Source organism: Lissotriton vulgaris, chromosome 11 (assembly GCF_964263255.1).
Source record: "Lissotriton vulgaris chromosome 11, aLisVul1.2, whole genome shotgun sequence".
NCBI lineage: Eukaryota > Metazoa > Chordata > Amphibia > Caudata > Salamandridae > Lissotriton > Lissotriton vulgaris.
In genome coordinates, this window is record NC_141699.1 from 980,906,185 (window position 1) to 980,930,709 (window position 24,525).

Sequence of the window (24,525 nt, forward strand, 5' to 3'; positions counted from 1 at the left end):
ATCTTGGATCTACGGAACGTCAACGGCTTCCTCCGGAAGGAGAAGTTCAACATACGGACTCTGGCTCAAGTCTTAGCTGCCCTGGATCCAGGAGACTGGATGGTAGTGTTGGACTTGCGGGACGCCTATTTTCACATCCCCGTCCTGCCGGCCCACCGGCGTTACCTCAAGTTCACGGTAGGCCACGAGCACTTTCAGTTTACCGTGCTCCCCTTCCGCCTTACCAGCGCCCCACGCGTGTTCACCAAAGTGATGGTGGTGGTCGCAGCCCATCTGCGCAGGTTAGGGGTTTCAGTCTTTCCCTACCTCGATGACTGGTTGTTGAAGGCAGGCTCGCCCCAGACAGTCGTCAACCACCTCCAGACTACGGCCGATCTCCTGCATCTGCTGGGTTTCTCCATCAACGTGCCAAAGTCACACCTGTGTCCCTCTCAGAAGCTCCTCTTCATCGGAGCGATTCTGGACTCGGCGCAGTTTCGGTTTTATCCACCCGAACAGCGGGTTCGGGATATTCAGGCTCTGATTCTGATCTTTCAGCCTTTATCCCGGGTCTCAGTCAGGTTGACGCTGCAGCTTCTGGGGCTGATGGCCTCCTGCATCCTTCTGGTGCATCACGCCCGGTGGCGGATGCGGGCTCTGTAGTGGGACCTGAAGTTTCAGTGGGCCCAGCATCAGGGCAACTTGTCCGACCATGTCTTGATCTCGGAGGGCACTGCAAAACAGCTGCAGTGGTGGCTCACGGACCACGATTGGGTCAGTGGCAGATCCCTCTCCCTACCCCACCCGGAGCACGTAGTTGTGACGGACGCGTCTCTCCTGGGTTGGGGACGCCACATGGGAGAGGCGGAGATCAGGGGTCTCTGGTCTCCGGCGGAGTCCCAGCTCCACATCAACCTTCTGGAGCTGCGGGCGATCCGACTTGCACATTAGGCATTCCTCCCCTCTGTCCGGGGGAGTGTAGTGAAGGTGTTCACAGACAACATACCGCCATGTGGTACTGCAACAAACAGGGTTCCCTGAACGCCAGGACGGACGAACTCAGCCGTCGGTGCATGATGGATCACGAATGGCGTCTGAACTCGGACGTGGCGCAAGGCCTCTTTCAGCAGTGGGGAGAGCCTTGGTTAGATCTATTCGCCACAGAAGAGAACACGCAATGTCATCAGTTCTGCACTTTGGAGTTTCCAAGGCGGCACTCGCTCAGGGACACTTTTTGTCGCAAGTGGAGTTGCGGTCTGTTGTACGCCTTTCCTCCTATACCACTTCTGCCCAGGGTGCTGAAGAAGATCAGGCACGACCGGGCCCAGGTTATCCTTGTGGCTCCGGACTGGGCACGAAGATACTGGTATCCCGAGCTACTCAGCATGTCAGTCGATCCCCCGATTCGTCTGCCTCTACGGGAGGACCTTCTGTCGCAGCAGCAGGGGACGGTCCTCCACCCGAATCTGTCCAGTCTCCACCTACAAGCTTGGAGATTGAGCGGCGAAAGTTGAGGCCATTTGATTTGCCCCCCGAAGTCTGTAATGTCATTCTGGCAGCCAGGCGTCCCTCCACAAAGTCGGTATACGCATGCAGGTGGAACAGATTTGTGGCTTGGTGCACAGCAAAGGCTGTGGATCGACTCTCTGCACCCCTTTCTGAGGTTCTCCTCTTCCTTCTTTCTCTTGCCCAGCAGGGCTCTGCTCTGGGCACTATCAAGGGCTACCTTTCTGCCCTTTCTGCCTTCTTAAGGCTACCTGATCAGCCTTCTTTGTTCAAGTCCCCCATTGTAAACAGATTCTTAAAGGGCATCACTCATATGTTCCCTCCTGTTCCTTTCGTGATGCCCCAGTGGGACTTGAATCTTGTACTTACCTACCTAATGTGTGCTCCCTTTGAGCCGCTCCATAACTGTCCTCTCCGTCTTCTTACCTTGAAGACTGCTTTCCTGGTTGCCATCACCTCTGCCAGGAGAGTGAGTGAGCTCCAGGCTCTTTCTTCTACACCTCCTTTCCTCTCTGTTCATCAAGACAAGGTTGTGTTGCGGACGAGACCTTCGTTCCTGCCCAAGGTTGTCACGGCCTTCCACATCGGACAGTCCATTACCTTGCCCACCTTCTTTCCGCCTCCGCATCCCTCAAAAGAGGAAGAGAGGCTCCACCGTCTGAACCCAAAACGTGCTCTCTCTTCCTATCTGGATCGCACACGCCAGTTCCGGGTGGATGACCAACTCTTTGTTGGTTACGTGGGCGCAAAGAAGGGAAAGGCGGTGCACAAGCAGACCATCTCGTGGTGGATCATCTTGTGTATTCAGGCTTGTTACTCCTTGGCAAAGAAGGAACCCCCTGTGGGACTACGGGCTCATTCTACCCGAGCCACGGCGACTACCACTGCCCTGGGCCATGGAGTGCCCTTGCAAGATATTTGCCAGGCAGCTACGTGGGCCTCGCTGCACACGTTTGCAAGACAATATGGCCTGGACAGCCAAGTCCGGAGGGATGGCTTCTTTGGCCGTTCCTCCAGGACTTTCTGGTGTGATTATTGGTTCGCAGACCCACCACCGGGGTTGGTATTGCTGGGGTATCTATTCTAAGGTAAGGAATCTATCACTAACGTGTCTCTTTCAGATGCACAAGTTACTACTTGTGTAACAATATATCTGTAAGAGACATTAGTTAGTGATAGATTCCTTACCGACCCACCCATCCTCCCCGTTCTGCGAACCGATATCTAGGGTTAAGGTCATCCCCTTTCAGGGCCCTAGTTTCATGGCACCAGTGTTGGTTCTATCATGGCTCTGCGGATCTGGGGCGGAAAAGCTGTGTATCAGAACTGACGTCAGCGCGCATGGGCGGCGTTTAAGTACTCTGACGACGTCATTCCGGCGCTAACGACGACGGACGCGGAGCCGCGGACGGCGCCTGCCGGCACGCAGGGGTATTGCTACGCAAAATTTTCCGGATCCAGTCTGACGCCTGGGGATATTCTAAGGTAAGGAATCTATCACTAACTAATGTCTCTTACAGATATATCGTTACACAAGTAGTAACTTGTGCATCATGACTGCTAAACGACTGAAAAATTCCTTGCTTTTGTTAGCAGTTTCAAATTATTTTGAAAGGTTCTCCATTTAGATGGGGAATACATACATAAAGACACATAAAACTCTATGAAAGATATGAAGGTTGGAGAAATTCAGGTATTGATTAATAACTGTTTACTTTTTCTGTGGTTAACATTCTTCTTTTAGGAATGGATAACAGACATAAGAAGGCTGTTTTTCTCACTCCACAAATTTAGCAGGCTAGCATAGTGTATTTGCATTATCTGGAGCTAGAGAAGCACAGTCTGTACCTGTGCCAAATACGTAAATATTGTATATCAGGAGTCATATATTATTTTTACTGGGAATTTTGTCTGTTGTGTCTTATATGGTCATATATTTTGGATGACTTGTCTAAAATGTAGCATGTTTGTATTACTAATGGACAGTTAATATTTCAAAATGTGTCCCCTCTTTTAGTTATCTATGTATTTGAAGCATTGTCTGGAAAGCCACATGGTGATGGGAAACCCCTTACCCATAAGGTAAAATGTTTTTTTAAATCATATTTTCTGTCTAATTGTAACTCACATATTTTATTCTTTCATGTGTAAACCAAGTTCCTTGGTGATTATGTTTTTAAAGAGTTAATTAAATTCCACTTTAGTTTTCTGAAAACTGTACTTCTCTTGGGTATCAGTTCACCTTTGGTTTACTTCTCCTCTCCTCCTCACCAAAACCTACACACTATGTTGGGTCATCCAGTGCTTCTCAGTTGGTCCCAATGCCTGATAACATAATCTTAAACAGAATATATCAGACCTGCATTTATTAGTTCAGATTGTCATCAAAAAGCACATAGAACACTGGTAGACAGTTCAAGATTTCGTATATCAAGTGTGTAAGGAAGGGAAATAGACGAGTGTAAATGCCCACACCTAATAAGTAGAGCTAACAAAGTAACAAAACCACATGGAAAAATGGATGGAGATTATCAATGGAATAGGGGCTGGTGTGGGTCTCAGCGATCCACCTAAATGAAGTGATGTTTGGTTCTTCTTGGCCCCAAGAAAGTTTTTCAGCTAAGTCTGCAGTGACTGATCGTCTTGATGCAGAACCCAGTGCTTTTTTTATTTATTGAGAAGTAAACATAGTTATCCAATACAGAGTTCTATATTAAACCAGATTTCCCATCTCTCCGTGTTTTTTCTCATGTTACCTCTAACTTCCCAACTCCTTCTCTCCCCCTGTAACCCCTACACCCCCACACAAACAAGACTTTTCCCAGATTGAATGTCAGGCTCACCATTTCCCCCTCCATCTTTAGGTCATGGGGCTTTCCATGGGTGTGCTAAGAGTCAGTAATTCGAACCTAAGGTTCTTGGTCCTTGTGACTTTTTGTGACATGTATCTACTCTCAGCCGATGATCGATAAATGGCTGCCATATACTTTGAAACTGTTTGTGTTGATCACTTAGACCATACATTACCTTTTCCATAGCTACCACCTTCCAAAGCTTAGTAGGAGTTCAGTCTTTTTCCAGTCTGCTGCTATTAGCTGGCGGGCAGCAGTTTTGAGGTGGTTAACAAGTGTTCTTGTTTTTGACTTTTCCTCACATTCTAAGGTCTCTGAGGCCCACTAAAAAGGCATCAAGTGAGTCAGATGTCGGGAATCCAATAATGCTGTTTGCCCGGTTAGAACTTCCTTCCAAAATAGGATTGCCAAATGTTCATAATAAATTCCTTCTCCTGTCCACATCTGCAGCAAACCACTGTGTATTCATGTACATCTCTTTTAATCGTTGTAGGGGTAAGGGACCAGTTGCATTGTTTTATGTATCAGTTCTCTGTGGATGATTGTAGTAATTGTGTATGTCCTCCCATAGCCAGCAACTTTCCACATTCAGGGTCTCCCTCCTTAGGACCTTTCCCCAGGTTTTCTGTAGGTGCTAATTTACTTGCTCTTACTGCCTTTTTTTGTAATTTGTAAATATTTGATATTACAGGGCATGTGATGATATTTTTTCCAGAGGCTGTAGTTTTTTTTATCATGGGTTGGAGCGCCCAGTGGAATATTTGCTTGTTGGTTAATCTGTCCATTTCAGTGTTTTTATGGTACCCTTCAGGAATAAAGCTACCTAACATGAGACAATCTCCTTCTTTCTAATGCCTTCCCCTCTGTTGCTTGAGTTCTGGGTTCTGGTGAACGGGTGTGAAGGGTGATGAAGTTGTGAATCCCAACCAAATGTCAACAGCGCCCTGTGTTTTCACAATTGTGCTTAGTGTATCACTGGTGTATGCATTTTTAGGCCTAGTGTTTTGGCAGCCACAAAACCTTCCATAGTGGTCATCCTGTCACTGCCCTGTCCATAAATACCCAATTTTTTTCTCTCTCTGGCATTGATAGTCCTCCCTTATTACTAGACCCCAGCATTTTTTTCCTGGTACTCTAGCCCTCTTCCCATTCCACACAAAACACTCTATTTGTTTCTCCGGGGAGGCTTTTTCCAACTTTCGAATGAGGTTAGGCAATATCTGAAGCAGGTACAGAAGGCACCGCAAGACATTCATTTTTACTGGGGTGATCTTTTCTAACCTTGATTCCGGGAGATTTCTCTCTGGATTTATCCTGTTCTCTTTCCTTTTTGGTCATAGACCAATTAGTGTGCAACTTTGTGGATAAGGGAGGTAATGCCTAAGTGTCTTATATATGAAACAACCCATTTGAAAGAGAATTTCTCTCAGTCAAGCGACTTCCTCTTGTGTTAACATTAAAGTTTAAATCTTATATTTATCACTGTTAATGCAGAATCCTGCAAAATTCTCTATGCGCCCTTGCTGATGTTCCAAAGTCATCAGAGACTCTACTGGTTTAGCAAGCATCAAGAGAATGTAATCATACTTATGTGTCTTACCCCTAAACTCAAGCCCAGATATTATCAGATCTTCTCTCAACAACTCTGCCAGCGACTCTATAGATAGTACAAGCTACGACAGCGAGAGTGAGCAGCCCTGCCTGGTCCCTTTCTGTAATATCACTGGTATCCTTGCCGTAGGAGCCTTGTAATTTCATAGTATCCAACCCTTTATTTCAGCCCCAAAAACCATCTGTTTTAAATCTTTACACATGAAGCTCCAGCTGATGTGATCGAACTCCAAGTTAAATGTGCAACTCTCCTGATGTCATGGATTTGCCTACCCCTGATGAATCCTGATTCGTAAATAAGATATTTGTCTAATCTAGTCACCTAGACTTTAGTAAAGATTATGGCATCTAGATTTAGTAGTACAATTGGCCTATAGGATCTTTTCCAGTCTTGGCTATAAATATCACTTCATCTACATTCATGGTCTGATTGACTGCATTTCTCTCCCCAAAGGAATTGAAGAGCAGTGTAAGATATGGAGCCTGAAGTCCTCTGAATCACTTATAAAACAGAGCCAAATAGCCATCCAGACATGTGTCTTCCCCATTTTTAGTGTTTTAATAGCTAATAACACTTCCTCATTATCAAAGGACGTATCTACATAAATTCTCTGCGCTGGCGTCAGGATTTCAAGGTTACGTTCTTGTAGATAACCTTACCGCTCATTTTCCGGTTCGTAATCTTTAGTGTAAAGCTCCTGGTAGAATTGCCTAAAGCAGTGGTTCCCAAACTTTTGACTCCTGAGGACCCCCATTGAGTCGCCACTGGAAACCGGGGACCCTCAAGCAATTTGTATGATTTAAATTTCAAACATTAAAATAGTAATTCAAATACAGTAAACACACGTGTGCACACAAAACAAATACTCGAATTACTAAGGATTTTAGTATTTTATATTGAAAGAATTTTCAAAAAACAGGAAGGTTAGTGCTGCATCTCCGTGACTAACTTTTAAATGATTGGTTTTATTGCCCAGTATGAGGCTCCTGCCAGGGCTGGACTGGAAATCCAAAGCAGCCCTGGCAAATGTTTTCAGACCATTACCCATGCAGTGCACACCAAGTGCAGTGAGTGAGCCTGACCACTACAAAGGGGGCTTTGGGAGGCTCTCCCCCCAAGAAAATGTAGGAAACAATGGTGCATTCGGCAACAAATGTATCATTATATATTGAATTGTATCAGCTTTTAAAGAATAGTAAATTATTGCCTTACTATGCACCAGGATACAACAATCTTTGTTGGGGTTCTTCAATGATTCCCCTATTATCACCTTCCAACAGTGACTCATCTCTCATAGCCCCTCTGTCACATGTATTTCATTTGTTTTATAGCATCTCTCATACCATTGAAGGATCTCCGAGCACTTTACATCACACACATATAGGGACAGATTTACAAGCCCCTTTCGCCACGTGTGCGTCACAAAAAGTGACGCACCGGTGGTGCATTTTAGTGCCCCATATTTCCAAGGCAGGAAAAGCCACCCCGCGTGACTTTTCCTGGTCTTGTAAATATGGATAAGGTAAAGGTGGCTAGACTTCATTACTCGCTGGCCAGAGCCAGTGCCAAACCAGCAGAGAGTGTTTTTTAAGCTGTTTTTAAGACCTACATTTTGCTGCTAGCATTTTTGCACAGCGCGAGTGCGCTTTTTAAATCTTTTTAAAATTGTTTATTGTATCACATTTATTGCCACTCCAGTGTTCTGGTACCTGGAAAAACTCATTTTGGGGCGGAATTACTCGCAAGTGACTCCCCGTTCCAACCGCAGTTCTTAGAGCTGATTGATGTGGAGGGAGGTTCACTCTTTAATCTCTCGACTTCCGGGTTGCCAGCAATAACGTCTATCTTGAAGTCAGCGGTCTAGTTGATCACCGCATTAGGGGGCAGACAGTATATAAGATGGGCATGACGCGGATGCGCGCAACGGGCGCGCCGCTGGCGCGCCAAAGGCAAGATCGTCTGCGCCCGTCCGCGCCCAGCCGGGACAAGGGACCGGGACCCCTGCCCAGTTCACCTCATACCCAGGTAATCTGCATACTTATACTAGGGGGGAGATCTTATCTCTAAATATAGCGGCTCAATCACCGTGTAAACACATACTGAACCCCGACCGACCACTATACTGCACAGCTTGCAGGTATATGGGAACAATAAGTTCACATTACGGTCAGAATCTAAACCCACAATCGCCTCATAGTGAAGTCATGAAAATATGGCTTATTAACTGCCGGTCTCTACCCAAGCACATGGTAGAAATTAAACTGCTTATAGAAAATGAAGACCTGGATGTTTTGTTTCTTACTGAGAGCTGGCTTAAAAAAAGTTCGGCACCTGAAATAGTAGAGGCCCTACCCCCGGGATATGAAATTTCCCGCTTGGACAGAGTAGGAGCAGTGGGGGGAGGTTTAGCCATTATCTACAAGGCATCGTTCGATTGTATAATATGCCCAGAGAGGCCTTTAGCTTTCGAATCTCTATCTCGGCGTTGAACTCCTTTGCAGTAGGACTAATCTACAGGCCCCCAGGGCCTTGTGGCCAGTTCCTGGATGCTGTCCCGGACTTAATAGCAAGTATGCTTGTCAAGAAAAGTGCCATTAAAATCCTAGGCGATTTTAATATACATCTGGATGATGCCAATGACCCAACTGCTAGGAGATATCTAGCAGACATGGAGGCTCTACAATTAGAACAAAGGGTACGATCTGGCACCCATGAGAAAGGCCATCTTTTGGACCCTATTTTTTCAAATGATTCTATACTAAGGGTATTAGATCCTGTAAGGATGCCTTGGACTGATCATGCCCTCATCCCAATGCACCTCCGAATAAATGGGGGAGAAGAACAAAAGAAAGACCCCTCAATAGTAGGAAGAAAATGGCCTAGAACTGTGTCAGAAATTTGGGTTAGCGATTTGGAGTCCTCGGTGCCCCCAGACACTCAGGATCCAGAAGTCGCATATAGGAATTGGCAGAAATGGGTAAATACCTCTATAGAAATTGTTTTAGGAAACCAGGACCCTTATCAACTAAAAACCGGAGTAGATCATCTTGGTTCTCACCGCGCTAGTCGCTAAAAAAAAATGCAAGAGACTGGAGGAAGTCATATGATCCAGAAATAAAAAGCGCCTATAAAGTGGTAATACAGCTCTACCATAAGAGCATTAGGTCAGCTCAGGCGGCTTTTTTCGAAGAAAAAATGACCAAGGCCTCTAATTCCTCTAAGGAACTTTTTAATATTGTGAAGGGACTGACAACGGTAAAAGAGGGAGTTGTCAGACCACAATATTCTAAGGAAAGATGTGATGAACTGGCTATGTTCTTTAAAAATAAAGTGGAAAATATTTACAACTCCCTACTCCCCAATTAAATGCCAGCATCAGGAGGAATGAACCAAAGAAATGCACAATGTGAACAAAGGGACTCGGAGCCAATGACCCACCCTTTTCTCAGTTCCATTCCACCGGTCAATACAGATCTCATTTCTGGTCTACTCCAAGAAATTAAATCAGGCTCACCAAGGGACCCAGCCCCCCGCATACTGTCGCACAAGGAGGAAGCTCAATTCTTATCCAACTATGCAATGTAATAAACCTCTCCCTTGAAAAGGGTGTTGTTCTAAGAGATTGGAAATATGCATCAGTGAAGCCTTTGTTGAAAAAAACAGATTTGGACCCTGCTGACCTATCCAACTATCGCCCAATATCACTATTACCGATAGTGGGAAAAATTGCAGAAAGGCAGGTTAACACCGCAATCTCATAAATCTGGAAAACAACAATGTCATCCACCAGTCCCAGATGGGGTTCAGGCCCAAACATAGCACTGAATCGGCACTGTTGGTGGTCACCGAAAAACTGAAGTCTATTTTGGCCCAAGGTAAAACAGCAGCGGTGGTACTCCTGGATTTAGGTGCCGCTTTTGATACGGTAGACCACACAGTGCTGATTCAGAGGCTGGAAGAGGTGGGAATAGTAGGAACGGCAAAGAAATGGGTCTCATCATTCCTGAGCAATAGGCATTTCCAATGTGTGAGCCCGACGTTATTTAAGGTATACCTCAGCCCATTGGCTCAGTTAATACAGTAATTCGGTATCTCCATCGTGTCATATGCCGATGACACGCAACTGGTGTTTGCAATCTCGGATTCACTTAACTCGGATCACCACCAACTTGTCCCTTGTCTCGAAAAAATTGGATCTTGGATGGCAGATTGTAAGCTCAAGTTAAACGGAGATAAAACGGAACTAAGGATTCTGGGCAATAAAGCTAATCCAAAATTGGAAATCCCCTGCCCGTCAAGCTGGGGTCCTTCACCCTCCCCCAAGGCTGCAATTAAAGATCTAGGTGTATGGCTGGACCAGAACCTAACAATGGAGACCCAGGCCAATAAACTGGCCGGGACCTGCTACGGAATCATGTGTATGATCAGGAAAATTATGTCCTTGCTCCCAGAGGGAGCAAGAAGAACCATAGTCCAGGCGCTAGTTACATCGCGACTGGACTATAGGAATTCCCTTTTTCTGGGATCACCCAAATATGTTGTAAGGCGACTGCAAGTGGTCCAAAATGTTGCAGCTCGAATGCTGCGGAGAATTCCAAGACGTCAATCAGCCAGGGCAGGACTACGCAAATTGCACTGGCTTCCGATACAGGCTAGAATTAAATTCAAGTCTCTGAATATTGCCCAGAGGGCCATGCAGGGAAAAGGCCCGGTGCTTATCCAAAAATTAATTACGCATAACTTACCGGATTTGCACCTCAGATCTAGCTCAAAATTTCTGATAAAAACAGTTCCAGCTAGAAAGGCTAGATGGGGGGGAAGATCCTTTGCCCATCTGGTTCCAAGGCTTTGGAACAGCTTAGACCCCGAGATCCGTCTCATTGAAAATGAACTGTCCTTTAAAAAAAGGCTTAAGACCTGGCTTTTCCCGCTGGATTAAGTGTTGGCGGCCTTTCTCCTTATCTGGTAGCGCTGAGATGCCCAAGGGTGGTCATGCGCTTTATAAATCCCACATTCATAAACATAAACATGGCCCATTTGCACACAGCACTTTGGGTGAAAGGGTTGTTCCATGGGTGTTGCTGTGGGTGTTCCTACGCAACAGCCATGAAACCAGACACATTTCCAGATTTACCAGAAATCGTAAATCTTGAAATATGTCTTAATGCTATGCCTCCCCAGGGAAGGCGTAGGGAGGCGCAACGAGGAGAAATGTATTAATTTCTTTTCTTTTTTACTTCTTTCTATGCGTGCTGCAGCAACCAGAGAAAGAGGATATCACCTCTGGTGATTGTTTATGTACAGGAGTGTGTCACTTACTGCACATAAACAATCAGTAAAACAATGACGTTTTGCAGATTCTAGGTGTGCTAATGCAGCACACTTAGAAGTTGAAAAAAGCAATTTCTGATTGTTTATGTGCAGGAAGGGAAATCTTCCTGCATTTAAACAATCTCCTAACAACGCAGGCTTCCTACAACCATGGTGCAAATGTGCCTGTGCAGGTGCATGGCAGTAATTTGTGCGCCAGTGCAGGGGGAAGCACAGAGATGCGAAATATTGTTGTAAATAGGTCGCATCCCTGTGCTTTCAAAAGTGGCTCAGTGCGGTGCAGCCAAATTGTTTGCGGCACAAAGGGAGTCACTTTCCTTGTAAATCTGCCCCATAGAGACAATGATTCATACGTGTAAATCAGTTAATAGAAAATGTTACATAAGGTAAATGCGATTACAAGGTGTAGGATTCACATGTCATTCATACTGGTAGGCATTTTTAAAGAGTGCTTGGTCTGGAGAAGAACAAAAACCAGGTCTCGGAACATAACACAGTGGTTAGCATTGACTTTAACAATAAAATGTATTTCCACCCAAATAAACCTTTTTAGCAGCATCAGGATAATGAAAGACTTGGAAAAACATATGTTTCTAACTTGAACCATGCAGTTTGCAAGCAGCTCTTTGATGACATTTTGTTGTATAGCATTTAAGGACCCTAGTGTAATTTTCCCGATTAAGGCCATATATAGGTATAAATCACCTTGTCCATATATAGACATAGAAATCATAACCATATTTAGACATAGCCCAGGCAGTCCAAATACGGCATGGGTACTTCCACTAGTTCCAAAAATCCACAACGATTTCTTGGAAAACTCGGCTTCAGCAGTTAGGGACTTCCCCTTGCTTGAATATTGATTTGTCCAAGAACTCATGGAGTTTTCAAAGAACTACGACTCTTTGATGACGTTATTATGTCCAACTGTACGTCAAACTCGGCACCTTCAAGGTTTAAACATGCCCACACTTGCCATAGCAAACATACAGTGGTTTGGAGCAGTTCGACTATCTACTTGCCCAACGCATATCGCTACAGCAAGTGTTGAAGGAAGCCGACCCTTCAGCAGACGCACTGAGAGAGATGCTGTCTTTTCTCTTGCCGAGAAATCCAGCTCCAGTGTTTCCAAGCTCCCCTTGCGGGGTGATGGGAAATCGAGTCCTGAGACAGAGATATACCAGACCTCCTTCATTCTAAACCAAGGTACGGAGCTGATTAGACCCGAAGAGAAATCATGGATAGATTCTTGGCAAAAGAATACTAAAACTTTTGCTACACCACACTTACTTCTTCCCTCGTACTAGACTTAGGTTAGGTACATCGGGGTAGGCGTATTTCAGAAGCACCAGTTGAGTACTTTTAGTCTTTATTTATTTATGTATGTATTTTATGGCTTAGAATTTAGGAACATAAATTTCAAATGGACACAAACTGACGACAGAAAATACTGACTATGGATTAACAATGTACATAGTAGCATGTGGTTAAAAAAGATGCTTCTAGCCATGTTTTCAGATTAATATTAAGTATTCTTCTATTTTTCTATCTTTTTGATCTATTTATGAACTGTATAATTATATTGAAGTGTACTGTGACCCAAAAAAATCATAAAGTGCACAACATGAGATTCATTGCTGGATCTAAATAGATGAATGTTAAAAAGTTAAATCCTCAACAATATTATTAAATAAAGCATCTTTTTTAACCACATGCTACTATGTACATTGTTAATCCATAGTCAGTATTTTCTGTCATCAGTTTGTGTCCATTTGAAATTTATGTTCCTAAATTCCTGTCTTTTCAAATAATATAGTGATCCCGATTTAGGAACTTTAGTCGGGGATACCTCCTTTTCTTACACACATTTTATGGCTTAGAAACCATACCATGCTTTTACAGTAATATTTTATAATACTCTTCTTGCTGTATGCATTGTACTTTACAGCCAGTATTACGATTGTAGCAGTTAATTTCTTCTGCAGGAGAAAGAAGACTGTTCAATAAATACTTTTATTTAAAACGCCCGTCTCTCTATTTCTCTGCACCTCTGGTGGAACGAAGCATGCATGAATGACTGAGTAAAATATCTATCTATTGTTTCCACGACTCTGAAGATACATTTTATCTTGGGGAAGCAAAGTTGTCATGTTTATGCGGTTGTCAGAAACGTATCCCTTCTTGTGAATTCGAGAACGTTTTTAGTGACCTCTGAGCTAGCTGGCACTCACAATTAAGTTTAATATATTCGATAGAGACCTAGTAGACATAAGTCCTACGTCACATCTATAGGATATATTTTTCCAATGCGCAGAGCATATTGGGAATATAGGAACTACACTACAATTTTACAGGTCCTGTGCTAGATTACGATTGTCACTTATAAACTGCACACTAACACAAGAATCTCTCTGACAAAAGCAGTAACCCACTAACATATGCACATAAAAACTGTTTTTTAAAATGCATGGTACATGTTCTTTGCAGTAGGCATATTAACCCTCTGTGCTACATTAGTTAAGTCAAAGCTGCCACTTGATAAAACTCTCATCTCTCTGCAGCAGGTACATTAATCACTGATGTTATCTTGACAATTTTATTGTTGCTGGAAAACTACTAATTCTAAAAGGAACTTTGTTGTGCTTTTAAAATTACTGCCTGAGGACCCCTTGGGAATGTGCCACGGACCACTGGGGGTCTGCGGACCACAGTTTGGGAAATACTGGCCTAAAGACCTCAGTTTGCCTTGTAAGAGCTTTCCAAGCACATGTCTCATCTCTCCTAAGAATGCTTAATTAGTCCTCCCCCTAATTTGGTGGGTGAGGAATCTTCCTGTTTTATTGCTTAAGAAATACATTTTTTGTCTGGATTACAACAATATATTTTCCGCTTTGCTGGTGTAAAGGGCATTCAGCTGTCTTTTCAGTCTATATTCTTTACTCTTCCTGCTGTAGTTTTTGTCTTATTAAGCAGTTCCTCTTTCCTTAAGTGTCCTTGAATTTTCCCTACTTCTAACATCCTTTCTCATGTATTTCTTGTATCCATGACTATCAGGGCGCCCCCAATCACTTTTAGGGTATCCAGAATGGTCAATGGTGAAGTGGTGTCCCCTATTTGAGTGTGTATAAAGTCCTGTATTTCTTTTCTCATTTCCTGTAAGTTGGTGGAGTCTCGTAAAAAGGTAGTCTTCAAGGTGCCATCGCCTACACGATTTTCCACCTATCCCAATTCTCATTCTAAAACCACATCAAAGTGGTCAGAATGGGTAATATCATCATTCTCCACTATCTGTACTCTCTCAATAATGGTTTTATCCCCTAAAATGTAGCCAGTTCTGCTGTAAGTCCTGTGTACAGCAGAGACAAAGGAATAATCCCTATTTGTCCTGTGCATTAAACTCCAAGCATCAACCAGACCCAGCTCGTCTGTTAAGGCCTTCAACTTTTTGTTAGCTGCGTTATAGATGAGTTCCTGGGATTTGGATCAATCCAGATCTCTACCCCAGACCAGATTTAAGTCCTCCACACCACTGTCTCGACACACAGCATGTGTCACACCTCCCTCAACAGCAACCGCAGGAATCCATATTGACCTGTGTTTTGGGGCATCAACATTAAGTAGGGAGATTATCGTCCACACAATCTTTAACTGAAGAATCAAATACTGCGCCATTTTTCTCGTTTAGTTGTATTTGTATCGGGTCAGATGAATAAGCTGGGTTGGATCTGTTTTTTTTATGTCTCAGTCTTTATTGGTCTGCCTTAAGAAGATAAACCTCCTGAAACATGGCCACATGTGGCATAGCTTCCTTGATAGGCAGCCCCATTATCTGTCTTTTAGTGGGGGATTTGAGGCTCCTCAGATTCAGAGTGAGTAGCTTTATCATTTGTACAGTTCAGTGGTTGTCATGCCTATTATTAGAGTAGCAAATCATGTTAATATCCCTCGCATGTGTGTGTCCCTATATCCTCTGTCTCCCTCCCTCTTCCCCAGCTTAATCCGACTGCATTGCAAATGCTCAATAACAGTCCCATATTACCCATCCCACTGCATTTACTCAGCCCGCCCCCCTAGTTTGACATTCTACAGAGTTCCTTTCTGGGGTCCCCTGGAAGCTGTTTTCGATTCATGATGCTATCTTTCCCTGAGGGCCATGTTCACTGGGGAATTACTTGTATCATTATCCTTCTAATGCTACAGACATGGGGGCTATTCATAACCTCTGTACGTAAGATCCTGGATGTCCTTTCTACTGAAATTTACAGTTATTCCTCCAATATGACGTGTTGCATCACTTCCCTTAATTGACATTATCCTATCAACACCTTTCCAACAATATCTGTAATTGATGCGGATGCCCACGTTATGATCCAGTATATGTCCTCTCATCTGGGTTGTATTATTAGTTTAGATTGTTACTTGTTGGCTTCTCCTTTTTTGTGGTCCCTCAAGTGTTGTCTGTTTTTTCGGTTCTGAGGGTGCCTTATCCACCTCAGAAATGGTTAAAATTGTCCCCATCTCCTGTGCTGATTTTAGTCACCATTTTCCCGTCATTCCATTTGAACATTATGCCTTCAGAAAATATCAACCCGTATCTTACCTGCTTTGCATTGTGTTTGCACAACTGATTTGTATAGTCTACATTTTGCTAGGGTCGATTTACTAGATCCTGGAATAGAATTGCTTTGCTATCTCCACACAGACTAGTTATTTGTGATTTTCTGCCCTAGGTTTGAATTTTTCATTTGGTAGGAGGACGTCTTCATCGCTGTGTTACATGGTTGTGCTTTCTCTTTGAAAATTGTCTTCCCCACTCTGTGCACCCTCTGGATACCTACTGGAAAGTCATCACCCTTGTGCAGTATATGTGATCTTTGGTTTATATCAGGCGGTGATTACAACGATTGTTCCATGGATTCAATTCTTGAATCCATATTTTGTAGGTCACTTTTAATGTCAGCCACATCTGCCCCTAATTTGGATCTAAGGTTAGTGAGTCCCTCCGTTAATGTTTTTTCCAAATCTTTTTTTTTATTCGGCCAGGAAGCCCATCAGGCCCTCTTTAGAAAGTGTGAGTGCTGATTTTGTTGCCATTCCTGTTGGTATCCCACTCGGTCTTCTTGATTTCGTGGTACTTCAGGGCACCTGTCAGATGACAAAAGAGTATCATTTGGTCTGTCGAGGCGCCGTTCCCTGACTCGACATGAGATGCCTAAAATGCCCAACTCTCCTTCCTCTTAGGACTCCATGCTTTGTCACTGTCAAGCCGTATCAGTATGGTTCATTGCAGGGTGTCGCCATATTGTCCTTGTTGTGCAGCCTGCCCTCGTCCTCACTTCAAAATTCCTCAAAGGTCTTTTACAGTGTTTCCAATTGCTGCCACTAAGACGTAATATTTCCTGTCTTCCCTTAGGTAGGGTGAGGTCTAGGCATCACTTCGCAACCTCCAGTGCCACCTCAAAAGCCCTCAAACCTAACCTCACGCAGGACCTACTATAGATCCTTCTCCCGGCTTCTGTCTGTCTTCTTACACCATTGTGCTGAGATGCGCATGTCTCTCTCTCTCTCTCTCAAGCGTTCACCCAGCCAAATTCCTTTGTCGTGTGTGCGTCTCTGAACTCCTCCCCTCAGGGCCCTGGGTATTTAAGTGGATATGTACCTGCTTCAAGTTGTATGGCAGCCATTTAGTCACCGCCACCTTGACTGTTCGCCTATCGTGTGTCAACTTCTGCTTATCAGTCACCATCAATGTTAAGGCAGCTTAATAATGACCTTATCCTCCGCCCAGGAGTCTCAGGATACTTCCCCCCGGAGGTCCGACATGTTATTTTGTATCCATCGGGTAGGATTTAGCCTGTGCCCATGAAGCAGCTTTTCAGATTTAATATCATTGAATGCCCTTGAGTGAATTTTGCTCCAAGAGTACTGGTTGTCTCGTGTTTGGTTCCTAGTCTCTTTTTTCCTACACATGTTCGTTCATTTGAAGTCACAGATTTCTCCTGGAATTCTAAGTGTCTCAGCTGTGAGAACTGTAAAATGCAAAATTTGTCATTGTGTGATTGCTGTCAAAGTATTGCATTGTTCCAAGGTTAAAATAAAAAAGCAATAAAAATATATATTTTAAATCTCCCTTTGAGCGGCAGGTCATAGTTGCTACTCCGCCACCATCTTGGCTCCGCCCATCCCAGTCTTTTTTTTTAACATTTGCTGCTTTCATTGTTTTACTTTTGTTGTTTCTGGCTTCAGTATTATGTGTTGTTTTAATGGGTAATACCGATTTGTAAAGAATTATCTACATGTGTTTGTAAAGCTTTGCTAGTCTTTCATATTCTTTTTTTCTGACTTCTGTATGTGGTTTAGAGAACTTGGCAGTATTCCCCCAGTGAGGTTTTTAACTAAAGAGACACAACACCTAAGCCTTGATCCGCTCAAAAGAGATACACACAACTTTTACTCCTAATGACAATGTGGATCGCTACTACCCACCTACCCTACTACTAGGCCCAGATCTTTGTACTGGGGTGAATGTATGACATTGTTCTGCATTCTGTCCATCAACTGTGGTTTTTGCATTAAATAGAAACTATGACACTTTTGTACATCATTAATTTATCAGTCATGACAATGGAATGTCCTCCAGCTTTGCTATGGACAGCATTGCCTGTATGATCTCTAAAATCTTTAACTTCTTTTTACAATAAAGTGAGGTCCCATACTACCTTAAAAGGGCACTAATTTAAGCCACTACTACAAAAGCAAACTAATAATTACTTAGCCAATAATTGCCCTCAAAAGTCTTGCAAAGAGAGGTAACAAGACAAATTTAATAGCTTAATGAGGTTTGGAATCTGTTTTATGAATAATAGACTACATTCAGGCCACTGATAGGATTGTGTTGGATTTCCTCAAGGGAGTGCTTGCATTATTAGATGAGAAGCAACCTGCAACCCTAATGTTACTCAGTCTCATTCTATTATTGTATCTGTGGCAAGAAAGAATCATGCTTCTACTCTTTCATCTACCATGCCGCTAGACAAGGAGAGTACACATTTGGATTCAGTGATCTCAAAACTCTGTGGCACCTCTGCACCAGTGATGAAGACTGCCAGTGCTTTTGCCCTTTTTGGCAGATACGATGGGTCCATTTGGGTTTCCTACAGCAGTTCCCCAATGACTTAACACATTAGCTCAGGAAAACTTCACAGAATTCCTAAATAATGGTCTCTAAACCGATCCTTCGTGCTGCTGCAGACACTTCTAGTCTGTCTGCCTTAGCTAGTGCCAGCACTTAGCGTTAAGATGGTCATCCTGGCTACGTCTTAAAGGTCCCAAATCAGAGGCACAAGTAAGAATCCTCAACCTGCCCCTCTCCAGTATCACCTTGTTTGGCTCACATGCTGCTGACGAGATGGCCTACCTGAAATAGAAATCTTAAAGAGCGTAGGACTGCAGGAGAGGAAGGATCATAAAAAAGCATTTCCACAGGCCCTATGATTCCCACTATAACCAACAGAGGGTCCAAGCCCCTCTGTGTCCCCAAGGGCAACATTAACAATAATGACAGCCTTACCACCAACAAAGATCTCCATCTAAAAGAAAAGGAGATCCCCATCCGTCAGCAGTGGCGGTCAAGCCAACTTACTGGAGACACTGACACCTTATTTTTCCCCCCTCTTCTGTTACTCACTATAGTGGGGTGAAGCATCTCAAACTTTCTGTAAGAGTAGAAAAATATCACAAAGAACTGATGGTTTCTGAATATTGTGCACAATGGGTATTGTTTGTGGTTCAGATCATCTCCTCTGTAAATGCCCCCCAAAACGTCATATCATCACCATCTGTACAATCTTCACCAGGAGGTCAACCGTTTACCAAACAGGAAGTTGAGAGGGTTCCTCCTCCCCAAAAGAACTGGAGTCTCTTCCTGCTACTTTCTGGTGAAGAAATAAGGCCCAAAATTGAGTTCAGATCCTTTCTAAATCTCAAACTGACAAACATATGGGTGCAAAAAGAGAAGTTAAGGAAGCTAGCACGCCCTTAAATTTACCCTCAACTTTATCAAAGAGATTGGGTATGCTATATAGATCTTCGGTATGCTTTTTTCCATTTCCACTTGTGAAATAGCTTTGAAAATCCTGCCAGTCATTGTTGGGAAACCCTTACTAGTACAAGGTTCTCCTGTTAGGTCTCAAATCTACACCAAGAACTTTTTCGAAGTGCATTGCTGTAGTAGCAGCACCTCTCAGGAGGCACATGTCACAACATGCTCATTAGGATTTCCTGCACACAGTTGCTACCCTGCATCGTCTGTGGTTACATGTCAATTACGTGAAGTCCAAGCACTTAACTGGAGCAGAATAAGACACCCAAAGGGCAAAAAAAAATTCTTCGGAGGAGAGACTATTACCTATCCATCTGCAGTGTTGCAGTCCACTGAAAAAGACCTACTGGACAGCAAAACCGAGCACTGTGGCGCCCTGCATTTTCCTAGCCCCAAACGCCAGTCTTAAAGTGCGTCCATTACAGCAATGCCAAGAAGACCAATGGTGCCACTACTCAGATGGATGGGTGTACAAACTTGTGTTGTTTATTCATGCAGCTCATTCCCTTCTATAGTGGTGCCATCCACAGAATTTTTGTTACAGAATTGACCTTCATCAAAATGTTCTGATTGAGACAGCTATGACTGATGTCTCTGATCAGTTGGGGTGACTATATGGATCATCTACATATTCAAGTGACATGGTCTTCCAAGGAGATGTCTTAGCATATGAACCTGCTGGAACCAAGGGGCGTCCAGCGAGCTATGGAGGCCTTCCTTCCTTTAAAGATGGAGCAATGCTTGTTCTGACATACAATACAACAATCTTGCATTATTTGCTAGCAGGGGAACAAGATCCAGATTGCTGTCACAGAAATCTTAATCCATCTGGAAAGTGTTGACAGCCAGGAATCTAAGGATCATGGCTGATTATCTTCCAGGCATCCACTCCAATAAAAAAGTATGACACAAAATGCTGAAACAGATTACCTAAGCAGGATATTTCAAGAAAACCACAAGTGGGTGCTAAATGATGCCATTCTATATGACACCTTCTGTGACTTGGGTTCTCCTCAGCTTATTCTCTTCAGAAATGCAGACAACAAAGAAATGCCCAGAATTCACATTCACACTCTACCAACTGGGGAAAATGGGAAATGTCCTTTGGATCAACTGGCTGGGTAAATTTCTGTACACCTTTCCGCCAATTCCACCAAAACTAGTGGTTGTCATCAAGCTGGCATACTCAAGAGCTAGGAGGATTCTAATAGTGCCAGTGTAGCTCAGACAGTGGTGGTTTACAGACCCCCTTCACCTTTCAGAACGTCCACACAGGAGGTTGTCATGCAGGCAGATTCTCCTTCAAACTATTGTGGGCCAGATTCTCCATCTCAACTGACCATCTTTGAATTTGAGAGCCTGACTTCTGAACTCTTACAATATTGAAACTTGACCCTGCTGCAGGAGAGTGTGAATATTCTGAAAGAACCCAAATAATAATCAACCAAAGCTTCATACACCTTCAGATGAAAGAGAGTTTGCATCAGGTGTACGTAAAAGAAACTTTAATCAAACCAAGCGTCTTCGTTAAGCCTGACCAGGATTCTAATTCTTTTCAATTAAAGTTCATTTGCAGCTATTACTGCCTATCTGAAATCTCCTTCAAAGTCCTTTTTACGAATTCCCAGTTGTTTATTGGAGGAATTAAGAAAATGTTCCCACCAATAGGAAGACCATCCCCTCAATTCACAAAGGTTTTCTTCATGGAGAGCTGCCTTCCTTGAAATCTAGAACATCTTCACACAGTGTTGGCGAGATCCAGGCATTGTGGCCCCGTGAACCCTGCACAATGTTCTGTGTGTGGTCATGTGATCACATCAGAGTTTTCAACATTAGGTGATGTTAGGATTTTCATGGAAATCAATCTATTTCTAAGCCATCTTTCTTTTATAATCCTACCAACCTAGCTGAAGAATCTCTTGATTCATTAGATTTGAGGATAGTGTTTACACTTTATTTCGAAAAAACAAAAGATATAAGGAGAACTAAACTTATTTGCAGACCTTAGACTTTTATGTGTAGGACTGGGCACTTAAATTCCTCTGTAGATGCATATCCTACTATGCTATGAAAAAGCTAATGAAAATTTGACTGATAATCCGAAATATCACTCTACTAGAGGTAACTGCTACTGCTTTATTGAGAAATATTCCTATTGCAGAGATTTGTCAGCCATTCACCTGGAGGTCTGTGCATATGTTTACAAGGTTCTCTCTTGATTTGCCTTGTCACCTATATCACGTGGTGTTTTTAAAAGTATATCAATGGAATTGGCAAGTATAGCCTTTTATTAGGATGCTAAATTATTTTACTTCATGTAGAAAGATATGACTTTTCTGACGAAAAGTGAATGTGAAACATATTTCCTTTGAAAACGTGCTCAGAAGGAGAACCAGGCTTACAGGTAAGTAACTATTCAATCTTTTCCGTGCCGTAATCAGCAAGGTTTGAAAACATGATATCCTTCTGCTTGTAAATGCTGGGATATAAAGACTCTGGGCCATTTGTATCATGACATGATATGGATTTTCAGGTCTGATTATGTTTAAGACTTATCCTTTCTCATTATTTTTAAGCGGAATATTGGTGAGAGTGTGTAATTATAAATATTGTGGCTACCATACCGTTGGCATTAGTTAGACTGCAGTATCCTGACGGCAACATGCCAATTCTAGGTTTTATCAACGTAATTTTATTACTTCTTTTTGAAATATATATTTTGTAAATGTGTAGCAGTTAACGTGGTCAGTTAAGCTGTGTTTCAAGTTTAATGATGTGTGGCAATTCTGTGTTTACAATAATATTTTCATAGATTGAAGTTGTAGAGATTGCCTTGGATCAAAAAGGACCTGCAAATGAAAGAAAAATTGCATACATCGACAAGAACAGAGATCTGTATATCTCTCCTGTTCGGAGGTTTGGGAAAGAACAGAGAGTTGTGAAAATTGGTAAGAATTACAGTTATTAAAGCGTATCTGTATAGGACAGGTTTTGTTTCACTGTCTCCCCATGTGGACAAATAACTTAAACCATTTTAGGCAAGAACTTCTCAAAGACTGAATTTGATCAGATTATAAGAACTGGAAGCAAGCCAGAGGACAGGCCAATATTTGGAAGTACAAGCACATTTTCTTAGATTTGAAGTCCAGTTGTTCTAGATTTCTTTCCTCTTTGGTTTTGGTTATACCCTGTTCCTATGTTCTTAATTTCCAATGTGTACACTACATATGGGGATTTGAGCTGCTGTTCATTGCTTTGCAAGTGTTATGGTAACTGTGGCTGTGGTTTTCTCCATCCTGGTCACTTGCACCTGGAATCCTTCTTCAGCTAATGGACTTTTGATCTTGTAGAATCCGCTAAATCTCCTCAAACCTTGCTCATCTGGGTCCGGCCCTCATCTACTCTGGGGTTTTTGAGAGCCAGGTTCTTCGATTGTTCTCTTCTTGGATTCTCCTGGCTGCCTGGAGGATTTTTATGGCATTGTTTTTTTCCTCCAAACTATGACCTGGAGGCAGTAGACATTGTTGCAACAAACCATCTTCAACATGAAACTATGACTTCAGGAATAAATGCGATTTATCATTTGGTGGGAAGGATTCTCTGTTGCACCGGCCACGGGATATCCTTACTGCTAAGATGAGGGTCCACCCACCCGATTTATATGCGGGCTTACATGGGTGTAACCATAGTGGAGACTAATCCTTCTCCACCATGGTTAGACCCCTCTGGTGGCCCGATGTAGTAAGAGCCACAAGAGACTTGCCTACATGTCCGTCCGCTCAATTAGGATGGGCAGACATATAGCCATTTTTTTGTTTTGCTGTCTGTCACCAGCAGGCAAACCCGGGTGATGAGGAACTGTAAAAAAAAAAAAGAATGAATGCTCTCCTCATCATGAGAGATGACTTCCATGGTGAGGGAGGCTCAATTTTGTTTTCTATTTTCAAAAAGAAAATTCTGTTTCGGGATTATTTTTCTGAAAACAAAAAAAGAAAATTGTTTGGTGCAAGACTCTGTCATGTTGACAGAGCCCTGCACCAACAGCGAAATGCATTGGCAGGAACAGCCATGACAGCGGTTCCTGCCAACTGACCACCAGCTTGGTCATTTCGTGGTCGTTTATAAATCTGGAGGTCAGGACCCTTCAACAACAACCACAAGAGCTCCAACAACAGGCTCAAGGAGAGTCAACAACTACAGCTCGAAGATGCTGCTTTTAAGCAGACCGTGGCAGCCCTGGAACTTCCAGCAATATGTAAGAGTGTTCTTTACTTCTGTGACGATTCTACAAAGTTTTATTTTATTTTGTATTTTTTTTAATGATAATTAGAAGACTAACAAAACCAGTCACAATTATAGTTGCCACAATCTATGAAAATCAAATGATGTTTTTTTAGGTTATTAGAGGCAGTATGATATGTCTAGGGTTACTAAATGGGTTAGTCCAGTGGAGGGCCTACCACGGTCACTCTTGTGCTAAGTTGGGTCTCCAACTATTATTTCATTACATCCCTATAAATGCCCTCCATGAACCCCAAATCTTCTCCCATTTTTGAGGGCACCCCTCCACTGATGTACATATTTTTGAGCCAGTATTACCCAGTCATATTTTTTTCCACAATTCAATTTCTTAGGGTTCACAGTATTTTGAGAGTATGTGGCTTTGATGCCTTCACCTCATACAATCAATATATGTATCATTTCACATTTTTTTATGGCGACCCCTGTAACCTGTGTTAGGCACCTAGCCGCTTCCTTCCAGTATGGACTCAATAGTGGACATGGCCGTTATATGTGCATGAAGGTGTCAGATTAGCCAAAGTCCCTGAGGCACAAGCCGGCTATGTTCCTGTCAATCCTAGATAAGCTTTTTATGAAGTTATAAGCCCTGTGTAGAATTTGTAATTGTTCAAGGGGAATCCTGCTGTGATGGCTACTGTTCTGTGGGACTGCAACATTGCTTCCAATTTTTCATCGTTCATATATTCGAAGCCTGTCAACCTGCGGTCTTAAAGGGTCCAGAACATTATATAATATTTTCCTGTATATTAGGGATAGGTTTTTGTTAGTGAGGGCTTCTAAGAGTTTATTATACACAACTAAAATACTCATAAAGGAATATGTTGCAAAGGGTTTTATCAGGT

The 24,525-nt window shown here is 43.0% G+C and overlaps 1 protein-coding gene across 1 annotated transcript in view; it reads left to right on the forward strand.

The window, feature by feature from the left end:
- The window catches only part of IFT80 (intraflagellar transport 80), a 474,284-nt gene that overhangs the window by 369,869 nt on the left and 79,890 nt on the right, over nt 1-24,525 (forward strand). Inside the window, exons 13-14 of the mRNA XM_086944208.1 lie at nt 3,503-3,567; nt 22,194-22,329. Coding sequence (XP_086800334.1) covers nt 3,503-3,567; nt 22,194-22,329 — 201 coding nt within the window. The remainder of the gene's footprint in view (nt 1-3,502; nt 3,568-22,193; nt 22,330-24,525) is intronic.